We start from the raw sequence: 25,440 nt of genomic DNA, 5'->3' as shown, positions 1-25,440 counted from the left end.
TACAGATCAGATAAAAAAACATAATTTCGTCGTCCCTTTGTCATCGTAGTTGCTGAAGTCACCACATGGGTGGAACCAAGGCGGAGTCTGGGTGGAGTCAGGGCGGAGAGTAGGCGGGGAGGTGGGTGGCGGCCTCCCCCCTCTACTCCCCCACCGCCCACCACACCTTCCCCCGCCCGACGAGTTCTTCGAGTCTCGACGAGTTCCTCGAGTCTCGACAGGTTTTCCCGAGTTTCTGGAGTTTCCACCAGGTCGGAGGCAGAACACGTTGTCATGAAGAGGTGTTGAAGTCGGCCAGGATGGACTGACATTTTACAGCAACTAGAAGGAAGACCACTAGAAGAGCAGGTCTTTAACCACCTTCCATGAAATCCATGGAGTCGCTCCATAGAAATGAAGGGAGGTCAACTTTTATCAACCGCCATCCAGATGTTCAACTTGATATCTTTACTTCGAGATTTTTAGCACCACAAACCTTTAGTATCACACTTGATTATCATTTATGAGGACTTTAATGGAATCCACCAGCAAATTTAGTTTTTGTTGAGAAACTTTATTCTTGTCGTCGTGGGACTGCAGTATTTAAAACTGTTCCTTCTATTTGACCTCATGTTTATTAGTTTTAGTGGAGAAAGTTTGAATTGTCAATTAGTCTCTTAAAAACTAAATAATAAATTGGATTAGTCAAGAGGTTTAAATTTCTTACTTTGTCATATTTTAAATATGACAAAAAAAATAAAAATAAAGCATCTTGAGACAATTTTACCTGTAATTGGCGTTAATATAAATATAAATAAAATTGAATTAAAATTGTATGTATCTTGTAATGTTGGAGTAATTCAGCCATATATGTTGGAAAACACATTTTCTTTGTCCATTAATCTGTTGATTGTTTTCTCCAGTAATTCACTTCTTGTTTTGGTTTATAAAATGTCAAGCCCAAATATATTCAGTTTACTGTCATAAAAACCAAAAAGATTTACATTCATGATGCAGGAATCAGACAGTTTTTCACTTTTTATCTTAGTTTAGTCAGAAAGATAGTTGATAATGTGTGAATTGTTGCAGCTTGTGAGGCGTAGGTTTTAATCTTTGGGGCCGAGTGTCAAAAAACATTTAGAAACCAACATCGACAAAGCACTCAACAAAGATTTGAATATCATTAAAGGGAAATCCAACTTTTGCATGACAATGTCTAATTAAAGGACATTTATTTCCAACGTAAATGTGTGATATTCATCCTCTGGAGCTTTCTCTTCACATTGTCTTCCACCTGAACTGGTTTGGTCGGGAGCATGTGCAACAAACATTTGAAAAACTGCACTTTAACATCAATGAATGACATTGAAGTTTAATCTCTACATAAATGAGACTGAGTCTGGATGTGCTGCTCTGTCATTAACTCCTAAGTTTAGGGAAAGTTAAAACAAACGAGGACAGTTCAGATAAGACTTGAGAATGAGCTTATTTTGAACAAACATCTCAGACTTTCTGAGCTTCAGCACCTCTAGCAAGATATTTTAACAACAATCAACTCAAGAGATCCAGAAGTTGGAGAGAGTTAGCTTTAGCTGAGCCAAAGAACATGTGGGACGCTAACCTAGCAAACATTTCAGACTTTTCTCTGTGAATTCTGAGAAATAATTTACTATTTAATGACAGAGCTACAATCTTAACTCAGTCTCATTAAAACAGACTCTAATTCAGTGTCATCCATCCATATTAAAATGCAGTTACCCAAAATGTTTGTTGCATGAGCTCCAACAAAACCTGTCCAGGTAGAAGGCCACTTTGACAAACAGGAAGTGGAAGATTCCAAGTAGATTTATAGAAGGGGGAACCGGACTGTACTAAGTGTGGTCGAGTATAGAGGGGTGTTTTGTGGGTTTTTAAGGCTGATAATGATTATTAGTGAGACATTTGGAGTAGATGTTCATTGGCAGTAAATGAAAGTATTTAAAATCTTGAGTTAAACTTAGAAGAACACAAACTCTAACAGAAAACTTTGTTGATACGTTTTTGTTTTGTTTACAGATGTTAAGTTAAAGGAGTTTTATTCGTGACGTATAACCAATCAAATCACTCCAGAAGACAGAGCGACCACAGGTAGATAAAGGTTCAGAGCCAAAGTAGCACCATTTTTAAATGTATTTATTACCGTAAATCAGTAAAAAATAATATACTGATAATCAGTAAATCAGTCAGTCTCTTTCCTTTGACTTGTTATTTGTACAATATACGATGTATATGATGGCGTTTTTTCATACCAAAGGCTATACTATGATGTTTTCTAAGAGACACACAATGCTACTCTGGTTGTTCTGGCTCTGGGCAGCTGCACTCCTCCTCTGTTGTTTTCTGGATTGTACTCAGCTGCATGCCTTCGTCCACCCGGCCTCCGTTGACTCGTCCCGCCTGCCGTCTCTGGAGCTGAAGCTGGATTGGAACAGACCAAAGTACAGTCCAATCACGATGTCAGCTGCCTCTCAAAAGGCTCTTTCATCTGGCAGGTGGCGGCACTTCTTCTGAGGGGAAGCTGAGCTGGTCCAGCAGAACTTTGGAGATGTGTTCCAGTGGTTGGTGGATGTGTGGGGAGATAGAGAGGGACCTTTGAATTGTTCAGAAAGGAAAACAGGGAACCCATTGGTAGTTTTAGTTTAGGGTGCTACTGCGGTGTGTTTTTGGGTTTTAAGAGGTGAACACGAAGAGTTTTTTTTTCGTATTGATTATCTTTTACTTTGTTCCTGGTTGGAATGCCCATCAATGTCAACATGAAGTTCACTTTTAGTTCTGTTTATTTTTATTTCACTAACACCCATTTGTTTTTAACCCCCTCACATGTTGTGTTGTTGTAAACTTCCTCTTTCAAATAAATTCTCGTCTAACCCTCTGGAAACCAGCGTTTGGACTGTTTTGGTGTTGCTCCTCACCTACTGACAGCTGTGGACTAAAGGCTATACTGTGACGTTTTTAGAGCGACATGCTATACTATGATGTTTGTTGGGCGACACGCTATACTATAGGCTTTTTTAATTGACATATCACTGTGACTTTTTTTTGTTCTTGTTTTTTTTTTTAGCAACATATAAGAATTCGAACAGTTTTAAAAGTTACTATACTTTTACTTGTGCAATGAAATTATTATTCTATGGCATTTTTTAGATGACATATTATACTCTGATTTTTTCTTGAATTACATACTATTTAGACAATATACTGCACTATGACATTTTTTGAACCACATATCATACATGACAATTTTAGGCAACATCCTATCATTATGCGCTTTTTGAACCACATAATAATCTATGTTTTTTTTTTTCTTGCCAACATGCTGTACTATGAACTACAGGCCATACTATGTTATTCTTGAGAAAAGCATACTATACTTTGACATTTTCTGAACTACATCCTATACTATGGCATTATACACAGAGTGCTTTGGTTACATGTTCATTTATAATCTAGATTTTTTTGTTTTTTGACGGGATTACCACAGACCTGACTGTGAACACCGTCGACACCCACCTCAGGGAGACGCTGCCTAAGATCTCAAGGCTGCTTGGTCGTGGTCTTTCTGGCACATACTCTTCCAAGATGAGCCGGGAAGTTTAACACTGATGGAATAACACCAGGTCTAAGCCGACAAACTTCCAATTCCTCCTCAACCCATAGTCTCTGGGAAACCTACATGGAGTAAGAAAAGTAGACAGAAAAGTAATTAAGTCTGTACACAACATATTAAAAAGAAATCATGCTAATAAATTAAGTACAAAGAACCGAATTTGCCAATATACTGGAGACCAGAGATATTTAATTTGATAAGTATAACCTTGTTTAGTAACATTTCAATTATTTGAGAGCAGTCCTAAAGAACTGCCTGTAATCCCAATCATAAAATGGGTTTGGAGGAAGAACATAGATGGTAATCTGGATATACATGAGTTAGGCTTTATAACTACTATTGGTAGTATTGGTGGTAGTAATAGCAATGCGACTACTACTAGTAATAGTGGCGGTTCGCTAACTTCTGCTGCTGATACTGGCACTGCTACTACAACTTGTAATACTATTACAAATGCTGATACTACTTCTACGACTCTAACAGCTGTTTATACTACTACTGCTGCTTGTACTTTTAGTATTACTACTACTGCTTGTACAACTATACTACAGCTACTATTAATCGTCTAATATTTGGTTGTCAAGCTGCTAGCTCGCCTTAGCGTTTTGCTAGTGGCTAACTAGTTAGCTCTCATAAACTGGAAGCTCTCAACGAGATTTCATAATGAAAAAAGAGCCAAAAACTATTCTTACGTATGAAAAGTCATTCCAAGTTTCCTTGTCTCAATCGTACGACGTAGTGTGTAATTATATGCAGCACAGTGAGCCGGCATACTTGTTGTTTACGTTTTCACGCTGTTTACATCAACGGAATGCACTGAAACTTTGCCCCCACTAGCTTAGCCTCGCAGTAGCACGTAGCTCAAAGGGGCGTGTCCTATCTACTCATTCATATCTATGACAACAACGATGGCTGCACATAAGGACGCCTGTCAATGACGTTGATTAGCTGCGTAAATACCATTATATACAGTCTATGGTAAATACGTATGTGAATCGCATCATTGGCTGCAACAGCCAGTCATCGGTCACTCACTGACTCACACTGAAAAATAGCACAGAATGAATTGTTACGTGTTTATTTTATTTACAATTTAGGTTGGATTTTTTTTTTTGGTGCGCAGCTCAGATTTTCTGTGCGCGGATATCGTGTCAGCAGTGCGGAATTGCGCACAGCTTAGAGGGTTCAGAGCATTTTTGATGACATAAGGGGGACCAACGCAGTGTTAGGCAGGTGGTTTTAATGTTGTGGCTCAGTGAATGTAAGGAGTAGAAGATTTGTGATTCTCATTAGCCTGCCTTGTAAGAAACAAGGCAGTATAATGTGCTCTGAGTTGGAGAACTTAATGTATGCCTCGCTGTTGCCAGGCATCTCATTAGCTGCTTAAAGAAAATGATGATTTGGAATTTCTCAGAAAAAGGACATTTGAGGTTAAATCTGTAAGACAGTCGTGTCTCACAGATGAGACTGTGCCCTGGTGTTTTTAAAGCTAATGATGTTATTAGCACTCTGCACAGGAGAACAGAGTGTCTCCACAGGACTGCCTGAGCTTATCGACCAGAAAAAAAAAAATGCTCTGAGGTTAAGCAGCTGAACATACACCTCAACAGAAAAGGAAGCTGAACAAAGCACAAAACTTACTACAGACCTTTAGGTGAGAGATGTGGGTGCCAGCTTTGGAGAGCAAACGCTAAATTCAACAATGACTCAAATGTGCCAATACTCTCGGAAACTTCTAGGAAAAGACCCAGGCAGTAAAAATCAAGCTTTTTATCTTGCCAACATGTGCATTGGTGTTTTTCCTTTTATAGGCTGGAAGACACATTTCTGCCTTGGAACTGCAGTGTACTAATGACAGTCTCAAAACCACAGATTCAGACTTCCAGGTTTTTATATGTAACAAACTTAAACAATCGATACTGCCAATTTAAAGGATGGATCTTTTAAAAAAAAAAAATTCAAAAGTATGTGTTTTGATACATGGAGATGAATTTTTAGGGGTTTAATTAATGCCTAGAAAGAGACATCAACAATAAAGATCCAAACATTCCTACCTGTTATGCCACATTTAAGCATCTCATGCCTGTTAAACCACTGTTACGAAGTTCAGGGTGGCTCAAGTGCAGGAAATGAACAGACGGTCTTGAATGCAACACAGATTTTATTTACAAAGGTTTTAGGACTACAAGCGGAAACTAGGACTTCAACAGGAAATGGAAATAGGGAGCAAAAGGCTCTGGATCTTACAGCAGCACCTAGGGGCCGGGAGGTACTATAACAAGACTAAACAACTAACTCGCGGTGGGCAACACCTAGGCGAGAAAGGCCAATCTCAGGAATACTAAAACAAGACACGAGGCTATTTCTACGAGAATAGCGAGAGGTAACTACAAAAGAAGTCTTCTCAAAATACGGTGCTCTTAACGAGAGCTATAACTATGACTGGACTACAAACTCACGAATTATAGTAGGAATGCTCAGAACTGGTTCACAGCGGTGGCAGCCAAGGTTTGGAGCAGCGTGCCTTGGGCCAGGTGGTGGATGGCGCGAAGCAGCAACAGGTGAGTGGAGAAGGACGCCAGAAGGAGGCAGTCAGCTCAGGTGAGTGTTTCCTTTTCTCTGAGGTGATAACCAGGGTCCAGTGTTGACGGCAGAACGGCAGGAACAGGTGGGTCCGGAACTGGAACAAAGGAGGACAACGGTGGTTAACAGGTTTGTAGAGCAACAAACAGAATGGCTGGCAATTCAGGCTGTGAACTATTACGAGCTGTGTCCCGATCCGGCACCGAGAGCTGGGTGGCGTCTGGTTATATTGCAGACTGGGTGAAGCTTGATTGGTTGCACCTGTTCATGAGCTGGCTAATTGTGGCAGATAGGGAACACCTGTTGCTTCTTCTGCGCTGCTGGGCTGCCCTAAAAGGAAAGAGAATGGAGAGGGGAGGGGGAGAGCACTAACTAGGCCTGGCAGCAGCCAGCCTGACAACCACTTTATAAATACAATAACCCAATCAATTTCAATAGACACATGAAGAGGAGTGAAGTTTGCTTTGGATATGCTTCCAAAAAGCCAACTTTTTAGTACATTTATACAGCATTACAAACACCTAAGTCATTAGTTCAACCTTCATGGCAACGATGTCAAACTAACAAACAAGTTCTGTTGTGTTTAGAGCAGTTTGTGTAATATTTCACACTGAGAAGCTGGAAAAGTCGTTTGCATGCATACAGACGTTATCCTGCAATTACTCAAGAAGCCGATTCTCAGCGTCAATTTTGATGCAATTTCCCCTTCCTTCATTGGAGAAGTACGATTTTGCGATTAATTGTCCTCCTCTGGAGTTTACTCTGAGGTAGAGAGAAACCAATAAGCTGACTGTTGAGTGATTTACTGGCTGAAAGAAGGAAGCCTGTGTGGAGCTCGAGTGCCACTGAGGACAACACTCCAGTCACATTTGATCTGTGTTGCACTGTCATCTAAAGTTTTCCTCTCAAGCATCTTCGGTTCTTTTGTTTATGGCTGAAACTAGCACAAAATAATGACGTATATCCACTCACGAGTTACTCAGGCCTCACATGAGCACTCCTTAAAGTGTTTTATGAGACCAGCCTCCAAAAACAAAGCCAAAATAAACAGGTAATCACATTTGCAAGGTTATAAGTAGCAAATATTCTCAGCTAAAACAACCAAAACCACCTCATTAGTGTTGGGGTTTTATATAAGATCTTAATATGAGTAATTACACATAAAAGAATATGCATCTCAAGCTTTATAGGTCAGTGGGAACAAGTTCTGACATGGATCATTTAGTGTCAATTACAACACTCTAAACTGCCTGCAGCAGTAAAAAAATCCACACAACATCATATTTGAGGAAGAAGCAGCCACCATAGCTATGTCTAATCACTTACAATGTTGCTGCTGCCATCTCTTGGCCTAAAGAGGCTTTTTGTGTTGATTAATATGTGCAACAGCAGTTTGTAAAACAAGGCAACCCTTTAAAATGATTTTCAGCATGGTGTCCCTCCATGTACACATTTCTTACCATAAATTCGATACTGATAACAAGGAATTGTTTAAAACTCCATAAAGAACGTGTAAAGTAGAGGTAATATGTGTTATAGAATGATATGCCACAGCAACAAAACTACTGACTGGCAAAGTGATTTACACTGATTTTCTTGTTATAATGCAATAAACTGCTGTTCATGCAGATGTTGTTTTGACCTGTATAATCCACTAAAAAGATCTTAAACCTACACAATGTTAAGCAGTTGGTTTTAATGTTGTGGCTCATTGGTGAATTTACATTGGTGTTAAGGAAAATCATGTTATTTTCATGATGTTACTCTGCAGATTTGCAGATTAATACTGCTAAATGGTAACTATTGACAAAAAATGAATGCAAAAACAACAAAAAAAGTCAAATTGGCTCAACTTCATCACGAGCTGTGTTGTATGTTGAGACAACATAATTTTTTTAACCTTTCACCAGCTGGGGAGTGTGTTACGTTACTATGACAACCAATTTTTAAACAATTTCAACTTATTACATAATCTAATTAATGCAAATGTGGTACAGTTTTGTGATTTGATCAAAAAAATCATCTAACTTGGACAATGCACAATAGTGGGAAACCCTTACACTGTTGTGTTGTTAAGATTCTGCACATGAAATCTCCATCTATCCATTATCTATACACTGCTTAATCCTCATTGGAGGTGGGGGCTCTATGCCAGCTGATTTAGGGTGAGGGCAGGAGACACCCTGGAAAGATCACCAGTCTATCGCAGGGCTACACATAGAGACAAACAAGCACACTCACATTCACACCTACTGACAATTTAGAATCACCAGTTAACCTCAGCATGTTTTTGGACTGTGGGCGGAAGCCGGGGACCCCAGAGAAAGCCCACATATGCACAGGAATAACATGCAGACTCCATGCAGAAAGATCCCAGGCCCAGGCCGAGACGTGAACTGAGGATCTTCCAGCTGCAAGACGACGGTGCTAACCACCGAACTCCACACAAAATCTGAAGAAGTAAATTATTATATCAGACGAGAAAGTGTAGCGTAGTCCTACAGTTATACAACAGGATAAAGATGCTCACTGAACGTTGTTTTTGCAGCATCTGTCCAGGCTCTGGCTGCACAGCCTCCCAGTAGTCGAGGTGGATGGGACCTGATATGAGGCTTCATTGAAGTCTTCAGACAAGCTGAGTTCAGAAAGAACTCTGTCTGGGCCTGGAGAGAAATCTTTCCTGATTTGAAAAGAAGAAAAAAAAAAGACAGAGTTTGAATGAAAAGCAAACAGATTTTTTTTGACTGATTTGTATGCCTTCTCAGTTTCATTTACTTTATTTGGATTTAAAATTGTATTTATAGTGGCCTGAAAAAGTATGTGAACCCTTTGAACTCCTTTTTCTTCACTTATGTGTAAGTCTGTTAGCCCTTCATCTAAGTCAGTTATGAACAATCTGTCTGAACTAATAACACACAAGTGATTGTGTTGTGTTTGCCCATGCTGAATACATCATGTAAATATCCACAGCGCTAAAAGCTTCAGAAAAACAGCTATTTGGAGTCATGAGTTGGCAAACCAAGAGCCCAGTCAGTGACAGATGACTGGAGGTTACAGCCGCATTCAAATCATCTGCTGATGTGAAGCATGCCAAGAAAAAGAACATCTCTGGATATTTCCAATTAGTAATAGTTGATTTGCATAAAGCTGGAAGGAGCTGCAAAGTAATCTGAAAGAGTTTAGATATTCATCGGTCCACAGTCGAACGAACTGTGCATAAAAGGATTTGGTACTCTCCATTGAAGTGCAGCTCAGAAGACACAATGTAGAATCCTCAATGAGGTAAAAAAAAAAGAAAAAAGAAGAAGCCCAGGGAACAGCTAACGGTTTAAAGACTGCCCTGGAGAGAACAGTATGAAAATCATGGTGGATGGTCACATGGAGTACAGTAGAACCAGCTGGAAGTTTGACAAAGAGGACCTTAATGCTCCACAACACGACAAGGAAAGCATTTCGTGAAGTAACAAAATTAAGAATTGAACTGTTTGATGGCAGCATTATGTGAGGTATAAAAGAGGATACCACACACACCAACATGAAAACTTAATCCCAGTGGTGAAGCCTGGTGGTGGCAGCATCATGGTCTAGGTTGTGGAGAGCTTCCCATCGACAAGAGGAAGGTTTTTCTTGCAAGATAATGTCAGCTCAGTAGACAAAATGCCCTTTAACATCAAAGTAAATCTGCTGCAGAATGACTTCAAGGAGAGAAAATCTGCCCTTTGGAGCAGCCCAGACACTTCTAGAGAGCCGTTCAAACCAGAAATCCATGAGAACATTTCTGAGCTGGAGCATCTCAGTGAAGAAGAACAGTCCAAAATTCCCTTCTGAACATAGTGCAAGTCTGATCCAAAGCCACCAGAAACTCCAGTCTGAGCTTTTTGCTGCCCAAAAAGGCATGATGAGGGCATGTTGAGTCCAAATCCACATCTCTTTATCTTGGTTGAATTGTACTAAATGTATTTATTGCAGTGCTGTGTAGTGTCTATCAAATGAAACAGCACAATTGGACCTTTCCAACAATGCAAGTGGTTTGTCTGTCCGATTAAGTGCTGGCGAGAAAAATATCTTTGAATTTACAACACATATATCCACAGGTACAACACTAAGGGGCTATTTGGAGGAGTCATTCATTTATTAAAACATGATTTCTGTTGTAATTTCTAGTTCATACAGTCTCCTATTATCTCCCCCTACACAATTATGAAAAGATTTCTCTACTGAATGCATTTTATGGTGAGAAACATAACTATTTCATTAGGAGTTTTTTTTTCTGTACATAAAGGCTTATGTTAAAAAAAATCTGCATGTATTATAATATGAAATTGTGAAAGATCTGGATGGTTTAGACTGTTCTGAAAAAAGAAAATGATAAAACATGCATGGTGAACCCTTATAATAACCACGATAAGCGCTTAGAAAGTAAAGTTAGTGAAAATCTAGGGTTAAATCTAAGCATTTGCTTCCTTTGTTCACCAGCAACATGGATATGTAACCAGTGTGTTCAAAACCAACACCAAATATTATAGTCGGTGTGTTATTGTGTTAAGCAAATTGTGTTTGTATAGAATGAAGATTAGATCACAGTTTAATTAATAACAATTAATTAAAAAAACAGGTACTCCAGGAGATTTACAGTTTCTTGTCACTGTATTTACGTTTTTCCTTCCACATGCACATATGCACACAGTACACTAATACAAATTCAGAAATAAACTACACATCAGCCATAACTTAAATTTATTATTGTTAAACAAACTGCCATTTAACACCTTATCACAGTAAAACAACTGATACATATCAATTGTTTTCCTGTTTTCCCTAAAAATTATGTTCATTTAGCACGTTCTCTTAGTGCTCGTGGAAAAAGACTATCACCTTAAATTTAAGTGAATTTAAACAGTTTTAGACGGGTAGAGATTTAATGCACGGCTGTGTCAGTTGCCTGGAAAGACGTACCGACTTATTTATAAACCTAACATTCATAAGTGAGATATAAAAAGTCCCACTTGCAGAAATACCTATTTTTGAAGTCTCTTTTTCCATTTAGGACTAGGAAAAGTTTTAGTATAACTAAATTAAACTCGACTCCTTCCTCTCTTGGAGGGAGTTTATTGGTTTCTTTAAAGACACATGACAACCCTGTAGCCAATGAGAGAGAAGAGTTGTATTTCCTGGCACTTATTGACCAATGAGAGTGAGCGATTCCGTTAGTCCCACCCACTAGTGGCTAAAAGTCATCACTGAGAAACCAGTGAGTCCGGAGGTGGGTGGAATTAGCTTTAGCTCATTGGGACTGTTTAGTACTTTATCTATTTTTAACAGCGCAGGTAAAAGCCATTATGTAGCTGTCTGGTAAAACCGTTATTGCTGTGTTAGTAACCGTTATTGTCATTAAGCTCACCGCGTTTGTATCCATGTCGCCCCCCTGTAAATGCTAATAGCTAACGTGGGAAGCTAATTTATGCTACTAACTGATTTTCTCTCATAATTATTCAGCCTAGCTTGTTTTCAGTCATCAGTTCACTGGCTTGGATCTGTAAGAGTTATTGCAAAGCGAGCTGGATGATACTTTGAATCAGGACAGTCGTGCTTCTTCCTGCAGGTCTCTTCAGTCCGTATTTTGTGAATATATCTGCTCATCTTCCACATCAACATGAGTGACCCGTGGCAGGAGTGCATGGATCATTGTGTGGAGGTCACTAAGAAGGCTGGGGAGGTAAGAGAACGCACTTAAAGCTGAAAAATGAAGAAGACACTCACTTTATTGTAAGTGCCAGGAAGCCTTGCTCAGAGTGGCACAAAAGAGGAGCTTGCACATAATCACATTAAAGAACATAGATGTAATGTTGTCATACAGCATATCACTAAATGACATAAAACCTGAGAAACAAAGGAGAGAGTTTGGCTATTTATCACAATAATATTCCTCATGAAACCTGTTGTGGAAGAGTTTCCAGATGGTGCATATCTAATAAATTACCTAATATATAGATGAGTGTTAATTTAAAAAAAAAAAAAAAAACAAATTTAAAAGTTTTGTCAAGGTCAGAAAATAATCTAGAGACACTCAGGAATGTGTGTTTCAGGTATAATAGCTGTTTGACATAGATGAAAGCATGCCCAAAACAACAAATAAAACATGCAAAAGAACATTCATCAAGACTATATATAAAATCAATGCATGTACTGAATGCCACCATAATTTCACTCGGGGGAAAGCCAGACTTGACTTGAAATTTGTTTTCTTGAAAAGGTTATTTCTCTTTCTGAGAGTAGATTAATTTGTCTTTATCGTATTTGACAATACTATATGTGCTTGAAGGTGCTTTCATCCACAACTGCAACACTTAATTGACTGTCAACTGTTTTGATGGTCAGCTAATTAGTTTGAGTAGTTTTTAAGAAATTGCAATCAAAAGTCTTTGATTCCAACTTCTTGAATTTGAATATTTTCTGCTTTCTTTACTCCTTTTTGAACATAAATTTGATATCTTTCTGTTGTGAACAAAGCAAGACATTTTCAGACATTATGTAAACAAAACAACTAATTAATAGAGAAACTAATCAACAGATAATTGACAATGGAAGGAATTATAAATTTCATCCCCTGCTTCAGCCTGTGAACAGCACTGTTATCTAGACACAACAGAGACGACTTATGAGGATATTTGGGTTTTGGAGCCAGGACACCTTGGCGTATGTGGCCCATCGCTGCCAACAATATAACATGTTACGCTAATTAAAGCAGCAGATGTAGTCAGTCATCCAAAGATTCTCGCCTCGCTGTGTCTCTGCCAGATGATCCGTGAGGCGCTCCAGAGAGACATCGCCGTTATGCAGAAGAGCTCACCGGTTGACCTGGTGACCGAGACGGACCAGAAAGTGGAGCAGCTCATTATATCTTCCATCAAGGAAAAGTATCCCACACACAGGTACTGGATCTCACACGAATGCAGTCCCTGTTTTCATACTGTTTTGGTTTGTTTTTAAGTGTTTTATGTTATTCGGTACTTTGTTTTGTCTTACTTATTTGTTTCAGTTTGCTTTTTTTTTTTGGCAGTGTGCATAATAGTTTGGGATGAATCAAACATCTTCATAGCTTTGTTTTGATCTTTACTTTGGGAAGGACAGTTGGTGTTAGCAAAACTGATGCAGCATCCACAAAATTAAAAAACAGCTGCTAATGTAGTGCCTATAAATGTTAAGCTAATTTAAATTTTAAGTGTTTTCTTTCCCTGTAATCTTAAGATCTAACTGCTGCTAAAAAAAATAAGAATTCTAAATTTTTTGGTTTATTTATTTTTGAAAGTCCTCAAAATATAATGTAAAAACTCTCAAGTTATTGTAGTCCACATGTGCAAATGTGCAAATGCAGAATGTAAACGTCCACAATAATTTGCATAAATTAGAAGTTGAGTCTACTTTATGCAAATGAGCTGCGGCCCGCTCTGGGGAGGCGCATCGGATCGCAGCTCGAAATGCACCGCAACCGGACCAGTATGCAACACGGTGCATTTCACATAGGCAATGAATGGGATGTGGGAAATTGCCGGATCTAGTGGACACGTAGAGATGCTGCATGGTTGACCCATTTTTCCCAGTGGGAAACTGACAAAGAACTGTTAACTTTTCTATTTTATAAATATTCATTGTAATGTCCATCCACTCGTTCAATTTCGGGCTCCCTCATAATAGCCAGTTTTTCATGATCGTCTTTTTAGCTGCCACCAACAATACATTTAATAAATATTTATCCGTTTTTAACCAGTCTTGAGGTATACAGCCATAAAATAGTCTTCCTGTCTAATTGTATTCCACATCTGAATATGTATTATTGGCCACTGTGTACTTCAATAACAGAACAATTCCAGAAAATATGCTTATGGTTTGCATTTTGATTTCCACAGTTTCTTCAGCAAATCAGAAGGCTGCCATTTGTTGATTTTATCTTTTTCCTCTTTTGTTTTGAAGCTTCATAGGTGAGGAGTCGGTAGCAGCAGGCGCCCCCAGTGTTCTAACCGACAACCCCACCTGGATCATCGACCCTATCGACGGCACCACCAACTTTGTCCACAGGTACTACCGCCTGAGATTAAATACTGTAAGAGCCCTTGAGAAGCCCGATACCGCTCCAGATTTGCTTTATCTCTGTCACTCCTTCACTATTTTTATCTTTTAATTAGGTTCTCTCGTGGATTGTCCTCTCTGTCAGGGATAATTAGACAACCCAGATGAAACTGAACTGATAATGGGAATTAGTTCCTCTGAGCCTAAATCTAGAGGGAGTTCTTTAACTGGATGTTTTATATTGTAAATTTCTTTTGGGCAGGTTCCCGTTTGTCTCGGTATCAATCGGCTTCACAGTGAAGAAAGAGGTAGGATTTATTCTACACTAATCATACTGTGATATCTTGATTATATAAACATTAACATGATAGCAGCCCAATACCCCGGTGAATTTACACAGAGCAGTACAGTGAAGTAGTGAAGTTCTCCTTTTTATACAGCTGCTGTTCTATTTTTAGCCCACACCTCAATAATTACTGCTGTTTTCTGTGCTGCTTCTTGTCCTCAGATAGAGTTTGGGATCGTCTACAGCTGCATTGAGGACAAAATGTACACGGCACGGAAAGGAAAGGGAGCTTTCTGCAACGGATCTCCCATCAAAGTGTCTGGACAAGAAGGTAAATATTAGTAATGTCTCTACGCTTCAGAGCTGCAGTTATAGAGAAATCCACCAGGTGGAGCCAAGATTCTTTGCTTGGAACAAGAACTCACAGTAATTCTGAATTTTCTGTTTGATGAATGGTCATTTTCATTTGTTTTTTGTTTCCCTCCAAGATATCAGCCAGTGTCTGGTGCTGACAGAAATGGGCTTCAAGAAAGATCCTGAGCAGTTCAAAACAATGCTGGCCAACATCAGGACCATCCTCACCATCCCTGTACATGGGTAAATATGTGCTTAAGCTTCAGTCCTTACATACCTTACTAGTAGTTTAATACTACAGCAAACACTCTGCGAGCCGCTGCTTTGTCAGAAACACGACAAAAGAACAACTGGTGAATCATTTTATTCATGAAGTTACAGCTGCAGTCCTAATGTTGACTAGTTGGTTTGTTGATATGCTCTTACCTGACCAAATTCTCATTGGTGGCACAATTTCTGTTGCAGGGAAGCACTGCCTTAGAGGATTAATAGACTATTTTTGTTATTTTTCGATCAACAGACTACTTGTGAACACTCCTGCATTTGGCATCTTTGAACTCATGCAAATTAACAGAGACTGCTAGCTCTAACTTGTTTACTTATTTATTTATTTATTTACCTTTTTAACCTTAAATTTACTCTGACACAACTCCAAACTCATTGACACCGTGTCAAAGCAATCATCCCGCAGCTGCATTTTGTTCAGACAGATGGGCAAAAAGTCGAGTGTAAACTTTGCAAAGTCACAGCTCAACGTGGCAAAGCGATGAAAAACAGCAGGCTAGCTTCTCAGTATTTCTTCTGTTGGGATCAGCAGGTGATATAGTTCTATTTTCAGAAATCATATGAATATGGGCAGCTAAAATAACATTAAAATGATTTAATATGCTGCAAATACCAGCTGTTTAGGTTTATTTATTATTCTTTTAGGCTAAAAAAGGCCAGCAGATAGCATGAAGTCAGTGCATAGTATATTACTATATTTTAGTAAATTGTGAGATAAAGTGCTGATTTTTTTCCCCTCAGTGAGAAATCAATTGATTTGAGTCGACCAAGATTTTCTTTGGTTGACCACTAGCATGTATTTTCCCTCATAATAACAAGGCAAAGCTCACTGTGGCTGCAGCTACTTGTTCCATTACTGCCTTTACAAAATTGTGTAAAATGCTGAAAATGACCATTTTCGTGTTTTCTAGACTTTTTTTGATAGATGAATGTGGTCAGTGCTGACCTCTGTGACCAGAACATTCTGTTTCCTGTGGCTCTTTTATAATAACAGCCACCCCGTAGCTGTCCTTCCACTGTAGGAGAGTATAAATATAGAAACGGCAACAAGACAATTTGAATCCAACATGGAAATATCGCTCTCTGACGCTCCACAGTCAAAACCGCTATTACAGAATCAATTGACCGCTAAAAAACATCGAAATAATATCCCAGATGAGGTTCAATCTCGTGAAAATCTTACTGAACTCTCACCAAAGCATCTGGAAGTTGGAAGCAAACATCCCATTTCCATCCACAGAATCCGCTCCCCGGGCAGTGCAGCTGTCAATATGTGTCTGGTAGCGTGCGGCTCGGCTGATGCCTACTACCACATGGGCATCCACTGCTGGGACATGGCCGGAGGGGCAGCGGTTGTTACCGAGGCCGGCGGAGTAATCATGGACATTTCAGGTGAGTCGCTGAGAAGCCGTGAGCTCTTCAAACAACACTTCAGTTAAACTTTTCAAAGGCTGCTGAGTCACTGGATGAAATGAAAAGAGGAAGGATTGCTGTAGGAGATTGCTTTACAGAACAACGCAGCGAGAATGGGCTGCTGTTCTTTCAGCGAGGACACAACAGAAGTTACTGTTTATGAATTATTTATTGTTAGCAGTCCTTCTTGTTATTGGGTTTTATCCTTGTTTTGCCTCATAAATGCCTGTGAAACTCAGTCAGATGAGGAAAGGGCAATTACTGTCTTTGTACTAGCGACAGAGAGTTTTGATCTTAAATTCGGGCCACACAGTGCTGCTGACATAACAGCTGTCCTGACATTTAGTATGCAAAGGAAGCTCTCGTGTTTGTCTAGTCAAACATGCACTTTTAGCAATTGCAGTGCTATTAAAAGAGTAAACACACCCTTGATTCATGCAGACTTTACTTAAAGAGCCGTGGCAGAGTTCATGTAGTCGGTGGAGCAGATTTATGAGGTACCTTCATCTGTGTCCACCAGTTTGCTTTATGTGGACAAAGACTGAAGGTCATAACTCACTAATGAGCTCTCCTCAAAAATCTGATCCTATTTAGTGGGATATTAGAAAATGAGAAAAGGACATCAGCCTTCACAATCTACTTTTATCCAGAGCAGAATCTAACATTTTTCCTCTTTGCACTAGCTTCATTCTACTTGTTTTTATTTGGTGATGCACCAAGTCTGTTTAATGGAGGCATGATTTCCACTCACATTTACAGTTTTTAATGTGCAACAAGTACATTAAGGCCAGTATCTGTCTTGGGTAATACTTTTTTTGGTGTAGATGCTTTTTACCTTCAATCTAAGTAATATATCCATCCATACATGACCTGATATGTGATATTGTCAATTCATATTGACAACACTGAGATGAAACTACCATCCAAATGCCACATTTAGATCTTTTCTGTGGTTTAACTGCAAAATCACAGATTTTTGCCAGATTTAAGCCACCTTAAAATTTAATTCAGAGCAAAAAAATAGACTTTATAAACCTCCCAAATTAAAAGTGCATTACTATAAGCAGAGGAAGTTTCTTCTTAAAAAAGTAAGAGCGCTGAAGAATTTAAGTTTTAATCAATTGTTTGTTCTGTAAAATACAAAAAAATGCCAAAAAAATAGCTGAGCTTCATGTAATTTTTTGACCATGAGCCCCAAAATTCATCAAATATTCCATATGCAATGATACATTACAAAAACTAACAACTATTCTCTTTTGAAACACTAAATTTTGCAAATATCAAATTATCATTTTTTCCCCACATTTTTTGCTTGAAAACTGACTGAAACGAAGACTCAATTATCAAAATACTTGATTATTTTTCTTAACCAACTGATCCTGTATCATTTTTTTTTCCTTTTTGTTTCCTAACTGCTTATTTTCTCCAAAAAACAGCTGAAACACAAATTTTCACATTGTAGAAGATGGTACAAGATATTGTTTGGCATTTTAATGTCTAATTCAATAGTCAAAATAGTCATCTGTTGATCAGCAAATAGAGAAATAGTTTCAACTTTAGGAGAACTACATTTGGGGCACCTAACATACTTATTTTAAGCATGCACTGCTTAGAGTTTGTAAGTAACCAGTTAATAATTTAAACACGTACAACATGAGAGGAAAAAAAACCGTCTGATGCTCAGTTTTATTTTTCTCTTTTAACCAGGTGGACCATTTGATCTGATGTCTCGCAGGCTCATCGTGGCCAGCAGCAGGGTGATAGCAGAACGCATCGCCAAAGAGATAACAGAGTTTCAGGTTGGCAGGGACGACACTGAGTAAACTTCAGCCAATTTAAGTCACATAAACACACTCAGCTGTTTCCTATGTAACAGGTCTCAAGTTCATCTTTGCCTTAAGAACCAAAATAATACAACTTACCTCTGAGGAACATGTGAGTGTTAAACAATCACAGCTTAGACTTTCAGCCTTCTTTCTGCTTTCTTTGTACGTCACTGTTGTATTCCAGCACTTATCCATTCAAAGATTCTACTGTATTTGCAACTAATGAGATGAAGTACTTATTACACTTGTGTTTACGGTGTTGCTTTTAGCCATTTCGTATTATTTATATTTATTGATGTGAATGATGCAGCCAGAACATGATAAAGGAACATCACAGATTAAATACCTCAACATAGCATCATGAAAGCTACTTTAGAGTCACAGTGTGCAAGTTTTGACCAATAATCTTGCTTTTCCATTTGGAATTTTTTATTGTTTAGTTACATGTTTTAAACACGTGCTTATACATTTGGTAAATTCTTGAATTTCAGTGTCATGACTAGTTTGCACTATACTTAAAGCAAGTATATGTACACCAGTTGCAGTGTACATAGAAGTACTGTATTATAGAACAGCTTCTTTAGCAAAAACTAAGTGAAATGCACTGAAATCTGAAGTGTGGAACTTTTGTCTCCCCCTTTTGGCAGTGAGAACACACAAATACTGACATGAGCTCATTATATAAATGTTAAAGCTACACTGCACACTTAAAATATTTTACAAACCATCCAAGTGGTAAGACAACATCCATGTCCGCCTTTAGTCCATTTTCTTCTTCACACCGATTGTAGTCTGCGTTTGTCTTCATGATCAGTCCATTTGTTTTTACACTGTAGTGCTGGCTTTCTTTTTTAACTCCAGCATCTTAAACCTTTCTTGGATGCTTTCTGCGTTTTTTTTCCCCCCTTGCCATAAGCTCCACTGTACTCTTAGCTGCTGTCACCTCATCCATCTTCATCGCTACAGTTGCTCCCTTCTTCGACTCTTGCAAACCGATCATTGCCAAGAGTGTCCCCATAGACACCGGGTTTAAAACTCCAGTACCCAGCACAAAACACAGAGATTTGCCTAGCCCCTCCTTTGGAATATAAAAAGTCCCACGCTCCAGCTTCAAACGTGTGTTGAGTGTGCTTGTTTTGTGTTTTTGTAAGTATGTAATGAAGACCGCAAATAAAAAAAAACACCATAAATATCTCTTACTCAACCTCTTTTTGAAACTGATCAAATCATGCAGTTGAAGCCCTGCAGAGACTGGCGTCGGCATGCGTGCACATGTTGTAAACGGAAGACAATAATTGGCAAGGATATCTGCAGAATACCTTGGCAACAGAGGACATTTCAGTACCCATATGGGAGTTCAGTGTCTTGACTTGTCCCTCTGTGAACTATGAGAATAAACTATAAAACATGAATACACATTAAAATCTATCAATCTGGTGCATACCGTCTTGTACTACCTCATTCAAATATTCTTGAACAGAACAAAAACTGATTGCCAGCCTAGTGGTTGTTATGTGCAGCTATTGTGGTAAATGGAGTCTCCTCTGTATTCAATTTAAAGAAAGGCTCCTAAACGTCTCAGGGACATCTCAACAGCAGCCTGAATCTGCGATGTGTTCAGGGCATAAATGTCGGTATTTGCTTTGACGTAGAAAAAATGATAAATCTATAAAGTAGAAGGATGAGCAAGAAATGCCTATTGCTGCAAACAGGAAACCCAATAAACAGTAAACAGGCCTCTGACACTCCGTAAAACACGGGGAGAGAAAAAAACCCCACTGCTAGCGTTGTGATTTAGTAGAGAGATAAAAGCATTCACAGCCATTACACCATGTAAAATTGTCCGCTGCATTTCCCCTGCCCTTTCGGTCCGCGCTGCAGATACTGCACATGCGGAGCGCTGGACTGCCCCCTGGCCTGATCTGCTCTATGAAATAGTCCAGAGTTTTGCTCTCCATGGACCACTTTTTTCAACTTGTGTTTGCTGATGACTAACAAATGGTTAGTCAATGGTGCAAGCTTGTCTGCAGTAGGAGGCTGCAGACGTGTTTAAGTATTGGAGATGATTTCTGGAGTCGAAACCTTTGCACCAACAGCTGTGCCAATTCGCTGCATTTTTGCATTTTAAATGTTCTTGTAATATTTTTTTTAACAGGGTTATTAACGGCACAGCCAACCATGCCCTCATACTTCTACTACAGTCTATGTTCTGGCTGCCAGTAAGGAAGTGCCAACCATTGTTCTTTAAAAAACTGCAGAGGCTGTATTTTCCTGCTCTTTACCAAAAATGGGCCCCCAGAGATTGGAGAGTTGGACAGTTTGAACAACTTTACTTTGGCCTTTGTTTGGAGTTTCTGGCTTTTCTTAGTTTCAATCATTTTTATTTTGCATTTTTTTGGCACAAAATGTTGCCGCTTTGGTTGAATTCCCTATTTCTCTTGTAGCGCAACCAGCAGACTAAAGTTTTTCCTCATCCTGTAAAATATGTCAGCATCTATGCTATAAATGTCCACAAAATAACAAGAGCCACTGTTCCCAGACAAATAATTCTGATGATTTTGGTGACAGCTAGACTTTGTCTGGATTGCCATGTCGTTTCGTACAGACATTCATGGTGCCAGCATCGGCTCTGTTTCTTAGCCTGTCTAATACTTTAACCAAATACCAAACGACATTCCCATCAGCCTCTGCTGTACATGTTGTCATGTTCAGTTAGCTTCTACTGTTGAATATACGGTTTGAGTAACTGAAGCACTTTCAGCTGCATTTGTTTGGATGATAGAACATGCAATGTAAGTCCACTTAGCAGATCCCTGTAGGATTAATGGCAGGTTGTTAGCAGACACCCTGCAGCCCTCCATCAGGAGCAATTCCCACTTGCTGCAATATAAACCATAGGCCTCAAGCTTCCTACAGCTCTGCTGTACAGAGGGGAAATTGGAGGCAGCCTCCCTACTGGCCAACAAATTCTGTTCCACTCATGAAGAATAATGCAGATTTTGACTTTGGTGACTCAAGATTTGTGAGTCATTCATTCATAGCCCTTTTCTCATCAGTTCACAGCAAGCCATTAATGATTCCAAGGAAGGGTTGAGTTGACAAGTTACAAAAAAAAAATCTTAAAGTGTGAGTCATCCATCATTATGTCTTATAGTTTCATCTGTACAGTGACCCCACACCCAAGCATTCACTACCGACCTGCCTACTATATATAGAAAAAAGTTGGAGTCCGAAAACATTCAGTTCTGCTCCTGCTTGCAGTTGCACCACTTCAGCTTTAACATTACTACCTTTTGAACTAGAACCCAGATATGCCAGTATGCAAAGCTGCTGATGAACAGATTCTCAAATTTTGGTAATACAGTAAAGCAGACTAAACACAGAGTATGAAACCCAGGATTTAAATGGCAAATTTTTGATAGGTTTTTTTCATTTGCCTCTTTAGGATTGTTTTGCTGTTTGATTGCTCTACCTCTTTAGTGCAGGCTGAAATATCTTAACAAGTATTGAATAGATTGCTATGACGTAAGGTACGGACATTTATAGCTGCCAGAGGATTAAGTGTGTCGCCTTTGGGGATCTCTGCATTTCCTACATGTTGCACCATCAACATATTGAGTAAAATGCTTTACAGTTGCTTCAGTGAATTGCCATGAGGTGTGGCACATTACATTCAAATCTCTACAGGATGAGTTGAAAGTACTTTGGTGATCTCCTTAGTTGTATCAGCATAGAATAAAATGTTTAATTTCTTCAATAGGTTCATTTTCGCTCTTTCAAGTTGACCAAAAACCTTCAAAACAAATGACTTTGCTTTTAGCCTCAGCTGTACATTCTGTTTATCGCTTAAGTCCCTCAATGTTCATTGATGAAACTCCTAAAAAATCCTCTTGGTCTATCAAAGTTACATATTTAGAAGTATCTTTTTTTGCATGAAAATAATCCCATCATGTCTTCAAATCACTTAGATGTAATTCTAGAACATTGCTACGTCTAGACTATGTAGATCCATGAAATACTCACCTCTTTCCACACCCACCCCACTGCTCGTCACCTATTCATCTGTTCAAAAACTGTAAAACTACGCTACAAAATGGCATAATATTGGATAAATTCTGCCATATGTATTCCAACGACAAACCAGAAGAATCTGTAGAAAAATAATGATACAGAAAGCCCCAACACTCAAGGACAAAGGACTGGTTCCTTACACTGGTTATGTATGAAAACCTTCCTATTTGAATCCACTGTTGTCAGTTCATTGCAGTGTCAAGGTGGAAACACTCCTCAATTGTATTGGCTGCTTATTTATTTCATAATATGTCTTCCAGGATATGCAAAACACCATAAAGACACATTTATAAGGTACAAATCTTGATTTTCCCTTGAATAGTCTATACAATATTAACTGTGGGCATGTTAGCATGCAGGTTATGGTCCTATAGTCAAAAAGTTCCATCTTGTCTCTTTTCTGAAACACATTTCATTGCCCTTGGTGGAAACTGCCACGAGGTCAAGAAAACACGTGAGGGATAATTCAGGACAGGACAAAGGAAATAACAACCTTGGTGGAAAGATAAGTTGACTGCACCTACACTTACCTTAATAATGATGTTATGGCAGATGTTGTTGACATGGATCGTCTGTGGATGGCGCATTGTTACACTGTTACACTACATTGTTACTGTCACAAAGAATTGTAAGACGGCATTATCTCCTTTACTTTCATAAAGGATGGACCAGTGTGTCCAATGCTCAAGGAGAAATGAGAGGAACCGCTGTAGCATCTTTTCTTAGCATGCAGAGAAGTTGACCAGCTCTATTAGTGACTGCAATTTTGATACTTTCTGGCCATTTCAGTTAGTGAACAACCATAGATTGTGTGTAAAAAAGGAACTTTAAACTTGCACTCTCTCCATAGGCCAGCAGGAAGCGACTCACATTGGAAGCCTATGACAAAATTATTCTACTTCTCCACTCATTTGTTGCCTCGGTAAACATTTTCCAAATGAGTTTATGGTCCCAATTGCTACTTTCAAGTCTCCGTCAATACAGCACAATGTTCATTTAGTGAATTATGATGCCATTTAGAGCAAAATAGACCATAAAGCAGGGTATATTTTAGGACGTGGCTATTAAGTGATTGACGGCTCACTACCATATGTGTGCACAGTGTCCTTGAGTGCTCAGTCACATCCACTCGTCACTTGTCGGTTTCAAAAGAGCAAGATGAAAGAACTCATGGCTTCAGTCCACAAACCAGTATGTGACGTAACAATTGCGATATTTTTCATATGCAGTCTAAAAGCAGGAAAAAAAAGTACTTACTATTGAGCTCAAAGTGCCATTGTGCCTGAGTAAAGCCTGCATCAAGACCTTCAGACAGGCCGCAGCGACGAGACAAAGCCTCATCTTTCAGGGTGCGCCATTGACCTTCAGCAGCTCCGCCATCATGGCAGTCCTCAGTTACAGCTGTGATTCCAGAGAGCCAAACATCCAAAACATCCGTCATTCCGGATAAATTATTCATAACGGACCTGCCAGGGAGACAGCAGGACTGATGTATTTGTTTTGCTTGTCCTCTCACTTCCCTCCGCATGTCTCCCAACATCTCTGAGCGTCTTATATTTAGTGCACAACGGGGACGGCAGGGTGACAACCGCTCTCCTGCTGATCCCAGTCAAACTAAACTTTCAACAAAATCCCCCCCTTCATGATATCCTATTCTGATCTGTTGAACGGAGCTCTGTTTGTTTTAGCTGCAGCAGCTTGTGTGTCAGGATTGCTAACAAATAATCCGTAACTTTTATACAAGGAAGATGAGTCTGCCAGCTTTATTTTTCTTTAACAAAGCTGTTGCCATTTTGAAATTGATACCAGATGACTAACCAGCTTCAAGAGTCTCGGACGTAATTTCGCTTTCCTGTCATTACTAATGCAACAGCAGGCAGCAGAAACGTGTTTAGTCTATTTCACCATAGAGATCTGAGTTATGCAAGGTGTGGCTGTGATGAACATCATGTCTGAACCAGCCCTGAACAACAACAGCATGGTTCTGCTTTTTTATCAGAGGTGCCAGACAACGTAGAAGCTAACGCATATTTTTGTTGTGTATCTGTTTGGTCTAAAAGAAGTTCACATATACTTCACCAGAGTCAAATGTCATTGCCTTTGTTTATCTGTACCCCATCTTTGATCATTTAAATGCGCCATATGTCTCTTTGAGCTCATGAGGAAGAAGGAGATGCAACATAATTTTCTTGAGACATGCAGCATTTACCACTAATTGAACAATCTGTCTTGCAGCAAGGTGCGACTTCCTGTAAGACAACTGTCAGGGTTCCACCAGAAGTAGCTTGATGGTTCGGAAAATAGTCTTTTATACTCCCTGAGGACTTTAGCACAGCATGAATTTGAATAAAAGGGAGGTTAAATTATGTCACGTCTGGGCTAAAACATTAAAGCGCACACTGTGTACTGTCTCTGCAAGTGGTATCCCATGCTGAAGTGCACTTATTGTATGTAATTTTATGGGTGGGGAAGCTGTTGTGCCTGACTGTGATTATTCCCTCATGGAACATTATTTTGGATTTAAAGTAAAGTTTGGAGATATACACATTCAGACACATGTAGATCTGTGTGTCTGCACCTCATGAGGATAATATCAAGAATTTATCCAATGTCTAGCAGCCACATTGAGAAACAGACATGCATACACACACATTATCTACAGTGACTCACCGGGGGACCTTTCAAAGTATTTTACACCAGCGGAATACAACAAAGGACATGAAGGGAGAGCTCAATAGCTGCAAAGCTGTCAGGAAATATAAAACTGTCAGGAGCTTTGTTGTCAGGCCAAATTCGAGTCTGGAACTGGAATGTGATGTTTAATTTCCCCCAAAAATAATGTGAGATTTTCATTTCCAACATCAGTCAGGATTTATGATCTATAGGACAACAAGAGCGTAGAGTTTTCTTGCCCTCACTGTTCAGTATGC

General features: G+C 39.2%; 1 protein-coding gene and 1 long non-coding RNA gene across 5 annotated transcripts; one reads left to right on the top strand and one right to left on the bottom strand.

Annotated features, from left to right (window-relative positions):
• Positions 1-2,130: 2,130 nt before the first annotated feature.
• Positions 2,131-24,387, bottom strand: LOC118469499 (uncharacterized). Of its 2 annotated transcripts, none has more exons than XR_008600412.1 (6): positions 23,768-24,387; positions 8,739-8,888; positions 6,390-8,660; positions 6,085-6,305; positions 3,529-3,687; positions 2,131-2,608 (listed from the first exon to the last, which is right to left on the bottom strand). It is a non-coding gene; the product is annotated as an uncharacterized LOC118469499 (long non-coding RNA). The 2 variants fall into 2 exon arrangements; XR_004846389.2 differs by lacking the exon at positions 23,768-24,387 and adding an exon at positions 16,395-16,530.
• Positions 5,987-19,880, top strand: LOC111587681 (inositol monophosphatase 1). Of its 3 annotated transcripts, none has more exons than XM_023297745.3 (9): positions 5,987-6,008; positions 11,811-11,924; positions 13,007-13,140; positions 14,180-14,284; positions 14,538-14,583; positions 14,784-14,892; positions 15,050-15,158; positions 16,441-16,592; positions 18,321-19,880. In XM_023297745.3, the coding sequence occupies exons 2-9, from the start codon at positions 11,862-11,864 to the stop codon at positions 18,434-18,436; spliced, it is 834 nt and encodes a 277-aa protein (XP_023153513.1). In that variant the 5' UTR covers positions 5,987-6,008; positions 11,811-11,861; the 3' UTR covers positions 18,437-19,880. The 3 variants fall into 3 exon arrangements, with proteins under 3 accessions (XP_023153513.1, XP_023153511.1, XP_023153512.1); XM_023297743.3 differs by lacking the exon at positions 5,987-6,008 and adding an exon at positions 11,427-11,535; XM_023297744.3 differs by lacking the exon at positions 5,987-6,008 and adding an exon at positions 11,444-11,471.
• Positions 24,388-25,440: the final 1,053 nt, after the last annotated feature.

The sequence above is a fragment of the Amphiprion ocellaris genome, chromosome 22 (assembly GCF_022539595.1).
Source record: "Amphiprion ocellaris isolate individual 3 ecotype Okinawa chromosome 22, ASM2253959v1, whole genome shotgun sequence".
Classification (NCBI taxonomy): Eukaryota; Metazoa; Chordata; class Actinopteri; family Pomacentridae; genus Amphiprion; species Amphiprion ocellaris.
The sequence above is the reverse complement of the archived record's forward strand: the minus strand, read 5'-3'. Positions and strand labels throughout refer to the sequence as shown.

What these genes read in the sequence shown, in the direction of transcription:
- LOC111587681 (XM_023297745.3), top strand. Translation starts at nt 11,862, where the DNA reads ATGAGTGACCCGTGGCAGGAGTGCATGGATCATTGTGTGGAGGTCACT. An exon ending in ACCACCAACTTTGTCCACAG is followed by an intron (nt 14,285 to 14,537) that starts GTACTACCGCCT and finishes TCTTTTGGGCAG; the next exon opens with GTTCCCGTTTGTCTCGGTAT. An exon ending in CTCACCATCCCTGTACATGG is followed by an intron (nt 15,159 to 16,440) that starts GTAAATATGTGC and finishes TTCCATCCACAG; the next exon opens with AATCCGCTCCCCGGGCAGTG.